The sequence below is a fragment of the Molossus molossus genome, unplaced genomic scaffold (genome assembly GCF_014108415.1).
Source record: "Molossus molossus isolate mMolMol1 unplaced genomic scaffold, mMolMol1.p scaffold_m16_p_11, whole genome shotgun sequence".
Lineage (NCBI taxonomy): Eukaryota > Metazoa > Chordata > Mammalia > Chiroptera > Molossidae > Molossus > Molossus molossus.
This window is the reverse complement of record NW_023425346.1, coordinates 81,787,950-81,805,572: the sequence shown is the minus strand read 5'-3', so window position 1 is coordinate 81,805,572 and position 17,623 is coordinate 81,787,950. Positions and strand designations below refer to the sequence as shown.

General features: G+C 40.0%; 1 protein-coding gene across 1 annotated transcript; it reads right to left on the bottom strand.

Annotated features, from left to right (window-relative positions):
* Positions 1-425: 425 nt before the first annotated feature.
* CPO (carboxypeptidase O) lies at positions 426-16,372 on the bottom strand. Its single transcript, XM_036255041.1, is given in 11 exon segments — positions 426-688; positions 1,543-1,628; positions 5,303-5,357; positions 5,360-5,497; positions 6,507-6,597; positions 7,677-7,752; positions 7,754-7,785; positions 8,898-9,002; positions 10,253-10,355; positions 12,069-12,167; positions 16,305-16,372. Coding segments are annotated over 11 exon segments (1,116 nt in total).
* Between the last annotated feature and the right edge of the window lie 1,251 nt (positions 16,373-17,623).

The window sequence follows — 17,623 nt, the reverse complement described above, 5'->3', positions numbered from 1 at the left end:
AGAACACAAAGTTAAGTGTAAACCTGGTTCCAAGGCACAAATAATATTTTCAAAGAATTTAGATAGGAAAAAAAAATCTCTAAATCCTGGGGCAGCTGCCCCAAAACTGGCCACAGATGTATAAGTGAGCATAGTCAAAATCAGCAAAACTGATTCTAACTGACCTATAAATTCATGAGCCATTGAATTTTAGAGTGGTTTGGTTTGCAGCATCATTGTAGCAATAACTAACTAATATTATACTCGTTTTTTAAATAAAACATTAATCACCAGCAAAACAAACATTGCAATTCAAACATGATTTATCTTTATTGAAATAGAAAATATTTTTAGCTAATTTATTTGGTTCCTCTATGACCATAGACAACACCTTCTCTGCAACCATGGCATGTCATCGGGGCACAGAAGGCCTGGGTGGGGCGCACTTAGAAAAGAGAATGGAAGGACATTAGCTGGCTTAACACCACCACGGTGGATGTCACCTTTCCAGCACTGTTTGAGCTCAAGTATTTCTTTTGCACATCATCCAGGATGGAGAACACAGCCTCCACGGCCTCCTTGCGGGTGGCCTGAATCCAAGATTCTGGCAGAGCACATCCATATGTGCCACTGTCCCTCAGCTCAAATGTGTATGAGAAGGGGATCCCAATGTCCCGAGCCCAGTCTCTTGAAGACCCTGATGAGGCATCTGCAAATGAAACCATGAAGGCAGAGTTAGAATTTGTATAGTGAAAGCACAGATTTCGATAAGCCATTTCAGGAATAAAGGTTCGATGCAGAAAAATAAGCAACTCCTTCATGTTCGGGTGTCATGGGTAGCTCTCTTCTCCCTCTCCTTGATATTAAGCCCCTGTACGGTAGGAATTAGTCTTGTTTGGTCTCTCTGTCTCCCTTTCACTACCACCACCAAAGGACCTAAGATTATACCTGATACATAGCAGAAGTTTCGTTAGTTTCTCAGCTGAATCAAAGACTGGACAACCTAATATTTTAAGACAAGAGTAAACTGACATATAAGGAACAGAAACAAAGTGACCATCTGGAAAAATATGCAAATATTATCTAGGCGGTCCTCTGGTGGGTGGAGGAGGTGGTGGTTGGTGATGGGGATAAGTAGTGCACACTTCTTCCAACTAAAATATTATTATTTTTTAAGACCTTTTCTCCAGGCCCCACCTGCTCTGCTTTCTTAGCCTGATGGGTTCTCTGGGAACTGAATCAATTGACCAAGGATCACTGGAAAACGTCCTTCCTGTTAACTCCTGTGCCTTCTCTCTGCCAGCTCTTTTAAACTGAAGCCAGAGGGAGTTCTGGTCTTAGCCAGTGTATTAATTTTTCCTTTGAGCTCACATCTTATCCCTAGAGAACATAATTCTGGATTTGTACAGACTCTCTTTTATCTTTGGTCATTTTGATTTTGTAAAACTTCCTGTTGATCCCAGGAACTCGTCTCTCCCCCTTCCGCCCACCCTACTCCCCAAAGTCCACTGACTTCTTTTGTTCCTTAGGTACTATTGAGAAAAAAGAAAGAGAGATACTTACATAACATCTCTAGAGTCTGTCCAACTTTATAATGGGTTCCATGCCTTGTTTCCAGTGCACTTGCTGCCTTCTGTCCAACTTGGATGTAGAGGTGGGAAATGCAGAGACCAATATCTAGGGTTAAAACTAAAATCAACAATCCAGAGGGTTGGTATTTTGTCTAAATCCACCTTGATGGTTTCAGACCATCTTTCTCTCTTCCCATTGGACATCTATACCTAGGTAGCCTGCTGGTACTTCAGACTCAACACACTCAAACCCAGTAAGTAAAGGATTTTCATATTTCTGGCTTATCATAGTCCTCCAAACACATGTAAAATCATTTTTGACTCTTCTTCTTTCAAACAGTTACCAAGTTTTATTTCCAGTGCTATCACCTTCTATCAGTTTTACTGCCTCTGAAATGGACTATTGTTACCTTGTAAGGTGATTGGCTAAGGCCCTGGCATTTGTGTGGGAGGATGGAGTTTAGGATGGGATGCAGGTCTGGTATGGGATGAGTTCAAATGGAAAGAATGTTAGCACCTAAAACATTAGAATTCTTATAGCTATTCTAATTTCAGAGCAGCTTAGAACAGAGCTGTATATAGTTATGTTTCCCCTACGTAGTGATTGCCAAGTTGTCTATCATGCAGCATAATATTTATCATGATTTCTACACATTTTTGGTTTTGTAAATATATAGAGATTAATTATCAGACTTGGTAGTTGTAAATAATACTAGAAGTGGAAACCCCCTGAAACAGTTGCCTTGATTCTGTGTCCTTGTGCGCTGTCAAAGCTTACCCATAAGAACCCCAAACCACTGCTAGCTGGCTTCAGTTAGGTTGAGACAAGGTGAGAAAGTCTTTACACCTTCTTTTTATTGAAAATTATGGAGATGAGTGTTCATGCTACCTCTTCAGCACCTGAGACTGTAGGAGATACAGAATTAAAGAATATTTCTCAATTCAGTGTGTCAATTTCTTCATGTATTACTAAAAGGTGTACCATAATTCTCGTCTTAGCGGCCCCTCCTGCCTTCTTGCCCCCTCTAGCCTGTGGCCAAGAGGGCTCCAACAAGAAGTTCAATCAGCAGCACAAGACTCTCTAACCTTTCAACACACACCTTGCAAAATGGTCACGTGGTATTTGTTTTGTTGAACCAAGAAGGGAATGAAATTACCTAGAAAAATACTGGAGTATATGGGCCTCTTTTTCTGCTAGTGGAAGGCCTGTCCCATCAGAAATGGCCTGTCTTTGGTAGTTCATTCATATTTGTCACAGATCGCTTTACATAGAAAGTAAACATCCATGACAAATATCACAGAAACTGGAGAATAAGGAGGGTTCTGGGCTTCTCATCTGAAATCTGTTTCTGGAGACTTCTTTAAGGAAGAAATGAAACTTCTAGGACCAAAAAATGCGGGGGAAATAGGATACTGTGGTGAGAGCATCTAATTTAATAACAGTTCCTAGAAGTTGTAAACACTTCCTGAGCCAGTGTGAGGTGATCAGATGAATGTAACCCCTGGAATCTGAAGACACGGGTTCCAGCCCTGGCTGCACCACTCACCGTCTGCAGGAGCTCTAGGAACATCACTTAACTCAAGGTCTCAATTTCCACATCTCCCACGTGAGCTTACTATATTGTCATGAGGCTCAGTTGAGATAATGGCTGTGAAATCCCTTCGTAAACTGTAAAGTCCAAGGCAAGTGTTAGTTATTTCCACATCTTGTAAAGTGATCATGTAGTACCAAAAACACCTAGGTACAGCTAGAAATGTTGACTACTAGGGAAAGGCTCCCTCTAGCAAAGCTCTGTAGCGTTTTTCTTTTTCTGCCCAGACAAGTGTTTAATGGGTCCATGCTCCAGTGGGAGGGGACAGGATGTGCAAGGGAAAAAATGGGTGCCCAGGCCTCCGTGATTTTAAGAACAGAGCAAGCTTAGTCCCTATCCATCCCAGTATTTGTTGATAATGAAGAGTTTGTTAAAAAAAAAAAAAAAAAGGTAAGCGTAAAATACCAAGAGGTGGTCAGAATGTGGAAAAACTGGAACCTTTGCGTGCTGTTGGTGGGAATGGAAAGTGGTGTAATTCCTATCGAAACAGTTTGATGGTTCTTCGAAAAATTAAAAATAGAATTACCACAGGCTGTTTCTACTTCTGGTTATACGCCCAAAAGAACTGGAAATGGGGTCTCAGGAGATATTGTACACCTATGTTCATAGTAGCATTTTTCAAATAAACGAAAGGTGGAAACAATTCAGATGTCCATTGATAGATAAACAGACAAGGAAAATGTTGTCTATGCATACAATGTAATATTATTCAGCCTTAAAAAGGAAGGCAATTCTGAATATGATACAACATAAATGAACATTGTGCTAAGTGAAATAAACCAGTCACAAAAAGCCAGATTCTGTATGATTCCAGTGATATGAGTTATCTAGAGTAGTCACTCATAAAAAAAGAAAGTAGAATGATGATTTCCAGGGGCGAGGGGGACAGGGTATAGAGTTTTACTTATGCAAGAGAAAAAAGTTTTGGAGATTGATTGCATAATAATGTGAATAGACTTAACTGTCCACTTAAAAATGTTTAAAATGGCCTGGCTAGTGTGGCTCAGTGGTTGAGCATTGACTCATGCACCAAGAGGTTGCTGGTTCGATTCCTGATCAGGACACACGCCCAGGTTGTGGGCCAAATACTCAGTGGGGGGCATACAGGAGGCAGCCAATCGATGTTTTCTCTCATCAGTGTTTCTATCTCTCTTTCTCTCCCTTTCTGTCTCACTAAAATCAATTTAAAAAATTTTAATGGTTAAAATGATACATTTTATATGTATTTTACTGCCTTTCAGAATTGAAAAAAACAATAAAAACAAGATACAAACATTACAATCCTAAAGGTATCCTCTTTTTGACGTGTGTCTGTTGTTCCCGGGTTCATAAAAGGGCAGAGCCTAGTCCTCCTGGACAGTTCTGTGCGCCGTCGGCTGGGTAAACAGCTTCCGAGCGGGACTGGGTGAGACAAAGCTACTTTCCCTGCGCAGGCCTGGATTTCACTGGCGCTTCCCCTACAAATACTCCTCTGCAAATACTAGAGGCAGCGTTTAGAAGAAAATAAAGCGTTGTGTTTAGCGGAGGAGAGCGCGGCTATTATTTAGCCGAGTTATTTTCGAGGTGCCATATTCCACTAACAGCTGGCGAGTCCTTGGAAGCACGGCTCACGAGCCTTCACTGCTGATCGGCGCTTCCAGAGAATTTACAGAAATGAGAGCACATTCTTGCAGATTATTAACATAATCATCTCATTTATATTATAGACGAATACCTAAGATGTCTCCCAACTTGACATTTTATGAAACAGGTAGTTAATTAATGTAGGTAAAGCAGCATTTAACCTGAAACCTTCCCAGCAGGCGGCTGGCAAGGTGTGAAAAGCAGGAGAAATAAAGAACAGAGGGAACAAAAGCAGGGCTGGGGCCAAAGATCTAGGAAATAGAAATCGGGGCAAGGAAAGCAAGGCTCCTACTGAGGGTTCTCTAGAGCAGCGGTTCTCAACCTGTGGGTCGCGACCCCTTTGGGGGTTGAACGACCCTTTCACAGGGGTCGCCTAAGACATAACAGTAGCAAAATTACAGTTATGAAGTAGCAACAAAAATAATTTTATGGTTGGGGGTCACCACAACATGGGGAACTGTATTAAAGGGTCGCGGCCTTAGGAAGGTTGAGAACCTTTAGACTTTAGGGTCTAAAGCCTGGTGCTCCGGTCTTACTAGTCCGTCATGGTTACTTGCTTTATTTTTGGTGTAGCCGTAAGGGATGAGGATGAGCCATAAGAGTGTATGGTCAGGTAGCACAGAAGGTCCTTTTTCTTGCTCTCAACTAGGCTGGAAACAGCTCTAGTCTCAGGTTCAGACGCTGGTCCTGCCCCACAGGTTAAACCTTGGCAATGCTTAGGTGCGCCAATACCTGGAATGCAGGAAACCACAAAGAAGGAATCATGACGGAGGGTAAGAAGTCATCTTCACTCAGGGCAACTGTGGGTGGACTTGGGGCTTGACCTTGCTTGTCTAAGTTAGTTCTGGTTAAGTGAGTCAACTTGGATCACCCTTCAAGGAGGAACTCAGAAAGGCAGAAGGGCTGACATTCGGGTTTAGAAATCAACTCCGTGCTTACATGGCCCGGGAGGGCAGGTGTAAAATGGAATGGCATTTTCCGTCATTTTTAACTTCAACTTGTGGTGGGCCACAAAACAAATGGTTGGGGACCAGTTCTCAGGTTCCCAAGGTCAGACTGACATAGTCTTCTTGACCTCAGCTTCTCTCTCGCTGTCTTACTGCTTTGTCTCATTAGAGCCGGTTTGCAAGTGCTACGTGGCATCTCATTTAATCCCCACCACCTACTGAGAGGATGCTTACTGTGGGCCACACTCTAAATAAGGGAAAACAGACAGGGGAATGAAGCAATTTTTCCAAGATCGCACAGTCACTAAATCTGAATTTTAACCCTGGCCGTCTGGTTGTTCACCCGACTGCCCTTCAACTTTCCCACCTCTGCGTTTACTTCCAATTCACGGGCACGTTGAGATTCAGAAACATGAAACTGCCTTCAGGAGGAGAAAATGTTTGGTGCGTTTATGCCTGCCCTCCTGCTGCGAAATAATCTGCAAGGGTAGTTCTCTGTTTTTCTTCTCTTTATGATAATTCATATATTTCTAAACAAAGCAATGGATTTCAGGCGTATTCACACTGGCCTAGGCCTTCTTGGCCCTAGTTTAACCAACCTCACTTGAAGAAAGTCCTGCACGAGGATGTTGCTGCTTTTTAATATCATCCCTTTAGAGGGAACACACAGGACAGGGTTCCCAGCAAGCTGTACAAAATTAGACGTTTATTTTCAAGTTATTTCTCCTGTAATTACCTCTTTCCTGGCTTCTCCATATTTTGTTCATCAATTTATCTACTAAACATGAACTTACTACACCGGGATGCATTGAAATCTCTTGTGAGGTCTGTCCCAAAACATGTGCCATTATTATGGGATGAACGGGATTTCCTCCAAAACCGAACCTGAACAGAAGAACACAGGGATGTTGCCATTCTAAGGTCTCATAAATCACAGTGTTAGTAATGACGAGTGGTCCTCAAATAGAAAAGTCATTCCCAGGATTGTCTGGAAGAACTTGCCTTTAACATGATGAAGCTTATGTATATGACTTTTAGTCTTGCAGATAGGCTACCAACCCCCAATAACAGGAACATTCTACACCATCAAGTTGAAGGGAATAGTTTAGCTTTTTCCTCATGTGCGGGTTAGCAGTGCTTGGTGGATGTGATCAGGGAAATCTTCAGAGAAGCATTTTAGGTCCAAGCGATACAGAATGAAAGGGAAACAGCTCGGCAGATGGAACAAGGCTGTTCCAGATGTATCAGAGACGGTCTCTGCACAGCTCTGGAAGCCGGAGACTGATGTGTGGAGACGAGAATAAAGACAAGTTCGCCAGACAAGCGCAGAGGGAAGGATTTCATAAACATACTGGGCAAAAGGCTGTTGCAGAGATAGGGGTCCCATGAAGAACCTTGGGAGGTGGTGCTGGGGGAGGGGGAGGAATGAATACTCTCTAGAAAGAGGGGCTCTTATTTGTGGAGTAATATGCTTTAGAAACATTTTAAAGAGGAAGTTGTCTGCTGAATGAAAAGGTTTATGAGATATTTGCCCCCTATGTGAATGATCACAATGAAAAAAATGAAGGCTGGATTAGTGTCTATACATCATCTGTGTCCCTTGTGCTACCAGAGGCAGACACAGGGTGATGTAAGAAATGTGTATCAATATAATCCTGATCAGGTGGTAGACACCCCACAAACTTTAAGGAGATGGAGTTGGAGAAAACAAGTCTGGCCGAAAAACTGGGAGTATGTCAAAACAAAATAAAACAAAATGTGCTGGACTTCAACTCTAAAAAGGACTCTTCAGTGCTGAACTTATTGTGGGCTTAAATATATTAGGTTGAGTTTTATCTCAAACAGTGTTGCTTTGTTTGCATGGCCACAAAACATTTCATAGCTGCAATGACAGGTCAGACTAATGAACCGGAGTCCAGATCTAGTTTATGAAGTCATCCTAGGACCAAGCTCAATGTACTCACAATTGTCCAAGTGTAGATATAACTATCTATGTTAAGAACTGGAAGCACATAGAAGTCCAGGTTCTTAAGGAACTTTTACCCTTGGGTTGCCTTGATAGTTTTGTAGAATCTGGAAATTTAAGAGAGACGTTTGGGATCATCCTGGTAAGAGGTGTTTTTCTCTTTTAGTTTTTAAAATGATGTCAACTTAATCATAAGAGATGTGCACAACCTCCACCCTCCACCCCACCTCAGTTGCCTCTTGGTTACAGTGATGGTCCTCAAACGTCAGTGTACATCAAGATCACCTGGCGACTTGTTAAAATACAGATTGCCTGGTTCTGCCCCCCCACCCCTAATTTACTAGGTCTGAGGTGGGGCCTGAGAACCGGCATTTCTAACAAGATCCCAGTTGTGTTGATGTTGTTGGCCTAGGAACCACTGAAAACTTTTTTTTTTTTTTTTATACTCACCCAGGGACATTTTTGCATTTATCTTCAGACAGAGCGGGAGGGAGAGAAGGGGGAAGAGAGAGAGAGAAACATCGATGTGAGAGAGACACATTGATTGGTTGCCACCCACACGACCCCAACCGGGGCTGGGAACAAACTGCAACCAAGGTACGTGCCCTTAGTGGGAACCGAACCCTGGACTCTCTGGTCCGCAGGCTGATGCTCTAACTTCTGAGCCAAACCGGCCAGGGCACCACTGAGAACTCTTTGTGGGTTAAATTCTTTATGCTCGGGTTTCTGAAAAGACTGACACAAAAAATATGTTACTTTTAAAGGTTCTTTATTCCCTCAAGGGAGGGGTATAGGTAATATGCAAAAATTCATCGTACTAGGTATTTTTCATATCTTAATCTCTTAATACACAAACCGACCTCTGAAGGAGTCATTTTATGCTTCTTTTGCAGGTTAAAAAAAACGAAGGGTTCTAGTGTTAGAAATGCCCAAGACTATTTGAAAAAGGATTCACTCATCTCCGACTTCCAAGACATATTTTCTTTTACATTTAGGTATGCTTGTCTTCCAATAACAGCAATGTTGAATGCACTGGAAAGAGATCAGAATACCTCACTTTTCAGTGAAGATACTTTAATTCCATTTCCCTTGGGGAGAACAAGTAGCTCAGTCGAGTTGCCATGCCAACATGTGAATAAAGCAGGCTTTCTACATAGCCAAGACGTGACAGGTATTTTGTGGGGTGGTTAACCATTATGAGGAAGCTAAAGACACTCACTTCTTTCACAAACCACTGGCAAAAAGCAGGGGCAATCCGTTCCCTGGCGTGAATTCCACAGTCCATCCAAATGATCTTCTTGGGGTTATTGGACGGTTGGCTGATCTGGAGGGAATATCCATGCTCCATTACCAAACAATCACGTATTATTGTAAGCCACTGTGCAAAGTTATCAGGTTTTTTATTCCCCTAGAGGTCCCTTTCCTGCTCTACTGTGTGGTCTCGGGCATGAAGCAAGGATGCTGGCAGAGATACACGCCAATATGACACTTCCTCAGCTACGCTTGTTCTTCTGTCCATGACCTTGGCTGTTGTGCTTAAGACCACATGCTGAGTCCCCATGTCCCCCACCAAAGACCAAGCAGGGAGGCTGGAGATTGGGTTATCCCCATGGCTGTGCTATTATCTGGCTGTGTGACTTTGAACAAGTTACTTCACTTCTCTGGGCTTGGGTTTACTCAATCATAAAAAGAAAGAACCAAAACTGAACATTGTACATGATTTTTAAATGTTGTTTAAAAGAACACTATTTATATTTATTTTTAAAATTCAAAATACACATGAAAAGTGAGTGGGCTCCGGCTGACGCAGTGAGTGGGGGATTCTCCCTTACGCAGTCTGCCCTATTCCACCTCAATGCGAACAGTGGAGGTACCCAGGCCTTCACAGAGCCAGACACTCACCCAGAATGGTTCAGGCCCTGTCCACTCCATCATCCATGGCGCTAAGTTCCTCAGTCTTAGTGAGGATGAGGGAGGCCCCACGTGGAGACAACAAAGGAATATGCTCTTATATTTCTGGGCCTTACTATTTTCAAGTCCTACCCCATGGTCCCACCCAACTATTCCACACACTCTTTGCTCTAGAGCTAGATTCCACGCAGATAATTAACGTGTGAGCCTTTACAAATTTTGAATTTTAAAAGCCCAGCTTGGGGTGGAAAAGGCAGTCTTTCTGCACTGCCTCTTTTTTTTTTTTTTTTTTTTTTATCCTCATCCGAGGATATTTTTCCATTTTTTGTACAGATAGAGTGGGAGGGAGAGAGAGGAAGGGAGAGAGAGAGAGAGAAACATCGACGTGAAGGGACACATCGAGCGGCTGCCATCCGCACGACCAACCAGGGCCGGGGACAAACTGTAACCGAAGTACGTGCCCTTAGCGGGAACTGAACCCGGGTCTCTCCGGACCGCAGGCCGACGCTCTAACCGCTGAGCCAAACTGGCCAGGGCTGCACTGCCTCTTTTAACCTTGTCTACATTTCTGACTAGATCCCCCGAATAGTAAACAAGTATCCTTGTGTTCTGTGGGAGAGACCTCTGTTCCCCAGTAAGGCAATTCTCAGCCTTCTCACTCACCTTCAAATAATACATGGGCTGCATCTCACAGGTCATCCCTAGGAAATGCTTTGTCACTATTTTTGCGTACTTCTCACTTATCTGGCTCATCCACTGATAAACCCGCAGCAGCCGGGGAGAACTGCAGCGATCAGTCAGAGATTGTTCACTTGCCTCTGATTAAGATAACTGCTTCTTTCATTAAGATACCGAATTCCTCTGTTTTACATTGCAACAGCTGTGTGCTAAACAGGCTAGAATACGAAACCAATCAATTATTCCCCACCCTCTCTTATTTTCTTTAAAGCACTACTCTGCCATAAATCTTAGCATACCTGTTGAACTCTGCAAAGAAGTTAGTGAGAATGAACAATTTCCACTGATAATAAACATTCTTCAAAGGGCCGCCAGACTTAGCTTCCATGTGACACCCAATCACTCCAGAAATTTAGAGTCAGCCTTATTTTGTGGGACTTTCTTCAGTCTTTATGGATCTCAGTAATATCCTTTGCTAATGTCCATGGTTCCAAGTTTAGAGGAGTTGGGTAAGCCCTTCATAGACTATGACAACAGAAAGCTCAAGTTAATCATTTGATTAAATTGGGCAGACCTGAATAGATGTTGATTTAATTACAAATCATACACTGTGCTTAGAAAAGAAGGGTCTTACATTTTTCCTGTAAGTCAATAACTTGGAGTTCTATGAAAATGACTGGAATTTACAAGTACAAGACATTAAACAGTCACCAGGATGTGACAGAATACCTCCCATACTTAAAAACCTTTCTTGTACTATTTTTAAAAAGCTCTAGAAAATATTGATGTATCCCCAAATATTGAGAAAATAAGTGGTAAAGCTTATTTGGAGGGCAACTTGTACATTTATATAAAAATTTAGATGGGCATATCCTTTAACCAAGCAATTCTATTTTTAAAAATGTATATTTCAAAAAAGTTTTGTATAATGGCTCACATACCCCCCCCCCACACACACATTTATTTGCATATATAGTACCTAATTTTTTACTGTAACTAGTTTTGGAAATCACTAAACTTATCTTAGTAGCAATACAAATACTTATTTGAAAAGAGTTTTCTTATCTTAAGAACTGCTGAGTCTGTCTCTTTCATCCTATAAGAAATACAGTCGTCCCTCGTTTATCAGAGTATCACAGTTAATCCGTTCCTGACTCTAGCAGTTGCACCTGGCGTTGAAGGACTCCTGGGGTGCTCGAGTACATAGGCCTACAGTCCATACGTACAGTAATTTTAATTTTAATTGTGATACAGGGGTGTACAATTGACTCAGACAACTGAGTGTGCACTGTATCATTTTCACTGTCTTGATCAACTTTTTAATGAATATATTTGAAAAAACCGTGATAGAGTGAAGCCGCGAAAGTCGAAACACGAAGTGGCGAGGGACGACTGTACCACATTTTCAGCTAAACACGAGTCAGAAGTCTTCTCCATCGCACACCCCACACCCATACACACACTGGCCTTGCCCTGCTTAAACTAGCTAAGAACTTGATAAACAAGAGCACGGGTTAATTCTGATCCATGTTCACACTCACAGAACTGGTCAGGGTGCTTTTTTTCTTCTCTTTTGTTTTTGATTTGCCTTTTTATTTCATAGTACCAGGGTCTGTAGCTTCAATGGTGGTGGTCAGGGGTGGGGGTTAATGTTTGGGAATTCCTTAACCTCAGTGCCCAGGCAAATCTCCATCTCATATTGTGAGCCTCTCTAGTCAATGAATATTAATAGTGAACCATCCTCACCGATCCTAAAGTAGGTTGTGCCTAACACCAACCCCACCATGTATCCTTGCTCACCTCCCCCATAGGGTGGTATCTGTTATAGGGATAGGTCTCCAGGCTCCTCCATGGAGTAATTGTCTTGTTCACAACCTCCTGCCTGTGTTATGCTAGCGATCTGCAAAGGAAGAAAGGCAGATAAAAAGCCGAGAAGAAACTGGGATATCATGAGAGTTGGAAGGTGGACCAAAAAGGCAGCAGAAAGCATTGCACAATATCTGGAGGATAAAAGCCATTTATCTCCTTAAGGTAAACATCATTATTCCAAGTTATTATATTTTTTTTCCTGAAGATTTTGTTACATGGGCAAAATAAAGATACTTTTATTATAAAATAAATTATACTTTTATTATATCCTAGAAAATGGGCATGAAACATTTATTAGTCTATTTTTTGAACCGTGTATCTCTGATTGGGACTACAAACAGAGCCAAGTGGTATTGACATGATAAGGGCACTAGAAAACAATTTCAGGGCTTTCTTTGGAAGGGGAGAGTAGAGAGAATGGGCCAATGGGAAGGATATGTCTTCAGCCCTCCCTTCTCCCTCCTTCCTCGAACTGGTTGTCCTGCCCTCATGTCTGGCCAGGAAATGAAATCCTTGGCGATGCTTTCACGCCAGTGTTGGGACCAGGGATGGTCGCTGTCACAACAGCCAGCGAACACTTGGTTGCGTGGCTGTCACAGGCGTCTCCTCAGTGGCAGGACAGGCGCACACGCACTGCACGGCGGGGCTGGCGTCTGGCGAATTCCTAGTCCCCGGCAACTGCGCAGCCCAGAAGGGGACAGATCGAAGGTGACCGGCCGCCCACGAGCACCAACACCTGGCTCTTCCGCAGCTGACGTCCGCCAAATGTGTGAGCTTCTGTCTCCGAAGCCCAGCTTAGCATGACTAGGTCCATGTAACATGCAAAAAAGGGAACCGTCTGGAATTCGAGCGAAAAGCTTTGATATTAAAAGTGCTTATCGCTTTTACATGAAATTAAACACAATGCTTAAGCGGCACAGATCCAGATACTTAGTTCAGGCAATGTTTAAGCCATATAATTAGAGAAGGCAGTTCCCTCTTTCTATACAATTTCTTGGGTGATACATAATACGTGTAGAGAGGGAAGGAAACATACCTAATCCCCCAAATTATCACTAGTCTCATCTCACCTATCAAATGAAAAGATAATTGTAATTTGTGTATTCTTTTTGAATAAGAATTCGTAAAATGTCCAACAGAGAAAATGATCCTTTAGGGTACATTATTAATAAATACTGAAGATCAAGGATTGAGGAAATTTTGATTGGAATGTATAAAGAAGCCCCCCCAAAAAACTACCAGACAAAACCCTAATGAATATTGAGGCAAATTTTGTATTTTACATACTTGGTAAGAAATGGTTTCATAAGTGTTTCATGACAGCAAAGTATTTTCAAACTTTTTTTCTGGCTTAGAAAATTAACATATGCTTATACTGAAAAATTTAGAAAGTACAGAGAGAAGAAAAAAGAGGAGAAAAATAGAAAAGAGAAAAAAATAAACTTTAATAATCTCACCTCCCTGTGTTAAGCACTTGATGGTTTGGTATATTTTTTGTCAGTCTTTTATCTGTGCATATTTTTTCTTAAACACAGTACAGATTATATCTATATTTAATTTTGTATTCACTCCTTTGTATTCTGTATTCTATCAGAAATATTTTTTCAAACCCATAAAATCTCTTCATAAACATTATATTTAATGACTAATATTTATTGTAGGTATGTATTACATAGCACCATTTATTTAAATACTATCATCTGTGCTGGATATTAAAGCTATTTCTCTTTTTTGTTTTGTGCTATTGTAAATAATTCTGGACTTAATGACTTTCCACATAAATCTTTTTGCTCACTTCTGATTATTTCTCTGAGCTACATTCCAGGAAGAAGAATTAGTAGGTCAAAGAGAATGAACATTTTCATGGCATTTGATTTATATTGCTAAATCCCAAATGATTCTACAGACTCATACTTTTATTGGGAGTATGTGATATGTATGAGAGCATCTCAAGAGAAAGATTATAAAGCTTGTGATCTTTGTTAATTGTTGATTTTGTAGAGTATCATTCCATCAGTCATAGTGAATAAAGAGTGTAAAAATGGCAGTAATCTATATTTTGAGTTGGTAAGAGCCATTTAAAAATGGACATTATTTTATAACAGTAAATAGTAATGAAAATGAAAGCCATTAGAATGAGGGAAGCAGATTCAAAATGTTTTCCTCAAGTGTGGTCACAAGGAGCTGTCCAATGGAAACCATCTCCTCTGAGTCCCATTTCCTGAGCCGGATCACTTCCATAACTTAACCTGGGCTTGGTGGTCATATAAATACAAATTTTAATGCATCTTCACTGTAGAATATTTTCAAAATAAATAGTTGAGGGAAAGGAAAAAAATCTCCAACAAAGACAACGATGACCATTTTGGTACATATTTTTTTCCTTATATGTTTCTAAGTATTTCATTACATTTTGTATTCTGCATTCTTTCTTTAGCAAAAAACGTGCATTTCTCCATGCTATTAAAATGTTTTTATAATCATATTCCAAAGGTTGAATAATATTTCATTATTACATATGTCAATACGTACATAATAGTATAATATTTAATATAATATTTATATTATAAGTGAGGCTACATTTCAGTGTATACATTCTTTCTGTACTTTTGTTTATTTCCTCAGTCTAGATTTCCAGAAGCAGGAATACTAGGTCAATATATGTGTAAGTTTTAAGGCGCTTGATATTTTTAAGAAGAATGCTTTTTTTCTCAGTCAAAGCCTTGTGAAAACTGTAAGATTCTTTGTCTCTAGTTTATAAATGAATAATCTTAGAAAGAAAGATAAATGCAGTATATATATGAAACCAAGCAAACTAATGGAAAAAAATAAGAAGGCGATGTTCAAATGAGTTTTGACATCATAAAAAATCCTAGACTCCCTTTATATATTTGAAATCAGACTATGTATGAAGCTAAGGGACAAGTTAAAGTCACACACATGGTCTAGGCAAAAAAAACTTGTTCTATGAGAGCAAGTTTATTGCAAGATTCTTTTAACCATAAAAGAAAAGAGGAAACATTTTATAACAGCACATGCTTCATGAGATATACCAAAAAAGCCAAATACTGAGTTATGTATGAACAAGGGAAACAATGCTTTATATGGAGACTGTACTACACACATACATATACAAACACACACACGGAGTCTTAAAATATTGTATATTTACAGAAGCTATGATTAATTATGAGTAAGGAAAGGACACAAAAATGGGCATGAATGCATAATTTATAAACTAATAAAATGAATAATAAATAAGACAAAATATTTAACCTTATTAGAAATCAACAAAATGCAAAATAAATAATCTGTCGGTGTTTTTCACTAATCAAATTGGCAAACACTGAAAAAGTACTTTCATACACTGTTGGTGGAAGTGTAGAATGATGCAACTTTTCTAGAAGGCAATTTGGCAATGTTCAGCAAGATTCTTAAAATTTTCTCAGCTCCTAACCTAGTAATTATAATTCTCATCACTTACATTAAGAAAATAATCAAAATTTTGCAAACATAAATATTGCTGTAGCTGGATGCTTATAGTGGTATTATTTGTGAAAATGACACAGTTGAAATCAAATAAATATCCTATAGGGTAACAATGATGAAATACTGTTACTAATTGCAATGTGTTTTAAATGAATAATAAATGTTATAGGAAAATTTTTATCATACAATTTAACTGAAAAATTTTGGCAACAGTACTATATACATAATTAGCTAGCTAACTATTCAGAAATAGTAACAGTAATTATTTCTTGGTGAAATTATTTGGTAGTTTTAGACATTTTAAGCATTTTTCTTGATAATTAGAATAATGTAATTTACTAATGAGAAACAATGTAAATGAGAGACAGAAGTTTTACTATAATTTTCTTGTTTCAATCACAAAAAAAACCCATAACATTCTATTGGTATTTATCATACATTGTGCTAGAAAATGTTTATTAGATTTTTATTCATTTATTCAAAGATTACTAGAGTAAAGTTTAGTGATGAAAGTTCAGTGATCTTTATTATTCTTATCTTATGGTGGTTTGTAGGGGTAGGAAGAGAGGAGAATCCAGCTGCATTATTCTTGAAAAATGTTTTCCATTTATTTTGAAAAAGGTATTCCATTTAATACCTTTATATCATAAAGTCAGCCCCTCTTCCACTTCCCACTTACCTAGCATATCCCAGCCCCCCGGGGACCAGCTTCCTCAAGAGGTAAAGGGTCCCAAGCAGAGGCTTCATCCTTCTGCAGACATAGCTAGGCGGTTCTGGGCCTCTCCTAAGGTCAGCAGATCGAGTGCCTCTGAGAATGAATTCAGGGATTGGCTCTCACAGTGAAGATAGGACAAGTGGATGTCTCAGCAGAAACACATGTGAGCAGTAGCTTCATTAACTCCACCATGTTCTCAAACAGCTTTTTTTTAAAATAGTGGAAAATACTACCATTTTATTTTTCATTTATCCTATAAAAAAATTTACACAAGTACTTGGCTCTGCCAGAAAGAAGTTTCTTCCCTATTTGTAGGAATCTGCATCACCTGTACTCAGGAGCTGACCACTTCCACTGTTCACTCCTTAAGGTCCCTGGGCTTAATAGGTAGGATGTCTTCCGCTCTGGTCATGGTGAGCATGATTGTTATTCAGATCTCCATTCCTCTCTGGAATTTAAGGCTTTACTTGGGGTCAAATGCCTTCTCTTGTTCTTTTAGACCTCATCACCAGCTTCTTAAACAAAACCAGATCTCACAAATATGAGCTGTGAAAACATTTAAAATTCTTTCTTAGGTGGGATTTTCTCACACACTTTTCTTACATAAAGGACTTCGTCAGACAACCACCATGTTTTCAGACAAACTTATGATATCCTTGATTCTCAGACAGTGGCCAGCAAAAGTAAAGGATCAGATTAAGATTACTGCTGAAAGTCTAAGTGACCAAGATAAAATTTAGTGCAGAGGAGTCAAGGTTTCAAATAGAGTCCTTGGTATTTGATGGTCCAGTCTAAATTCTTTGCCTTATAGTCATTCATTCATCTAGTCATTCATCCTACAAAAATGCAATGAGTCTTCACTATACGCCAGGGACTGGTATGAAGATGAATAGATACGAAGATGAATGAGGCAGACAGGATCTCTGCAGTTGTGGAACTCACAGTAGAGATGAGAGAGCAATAAGCTATACAAGCAAATCATACAATTTTAAGTAAAAGGAATCAATTGAGGTGATAAGATGTTAGTGGGTCAAGAGTATACTGAGATAGAAAAGCCTCTCCCGACTAAGAGGATGTTTAGTTAAGTTCTAAATGGTGTAACTCATGTAAAGGGCTATATAAAAAGTATTCTAGGTAAAGGGGGAAGCACGTATAGGAATTCTAGGGAAGAAATGAGCTTGCTGTGATTGGGGAACTGGAAGAAAGCCAGGGTTCGAGTGAAGTGGGAGCAAGAGAGAGTGATGAAAGATGAGGTCAGGGAGATAGGCAAGGACCAGATCTTG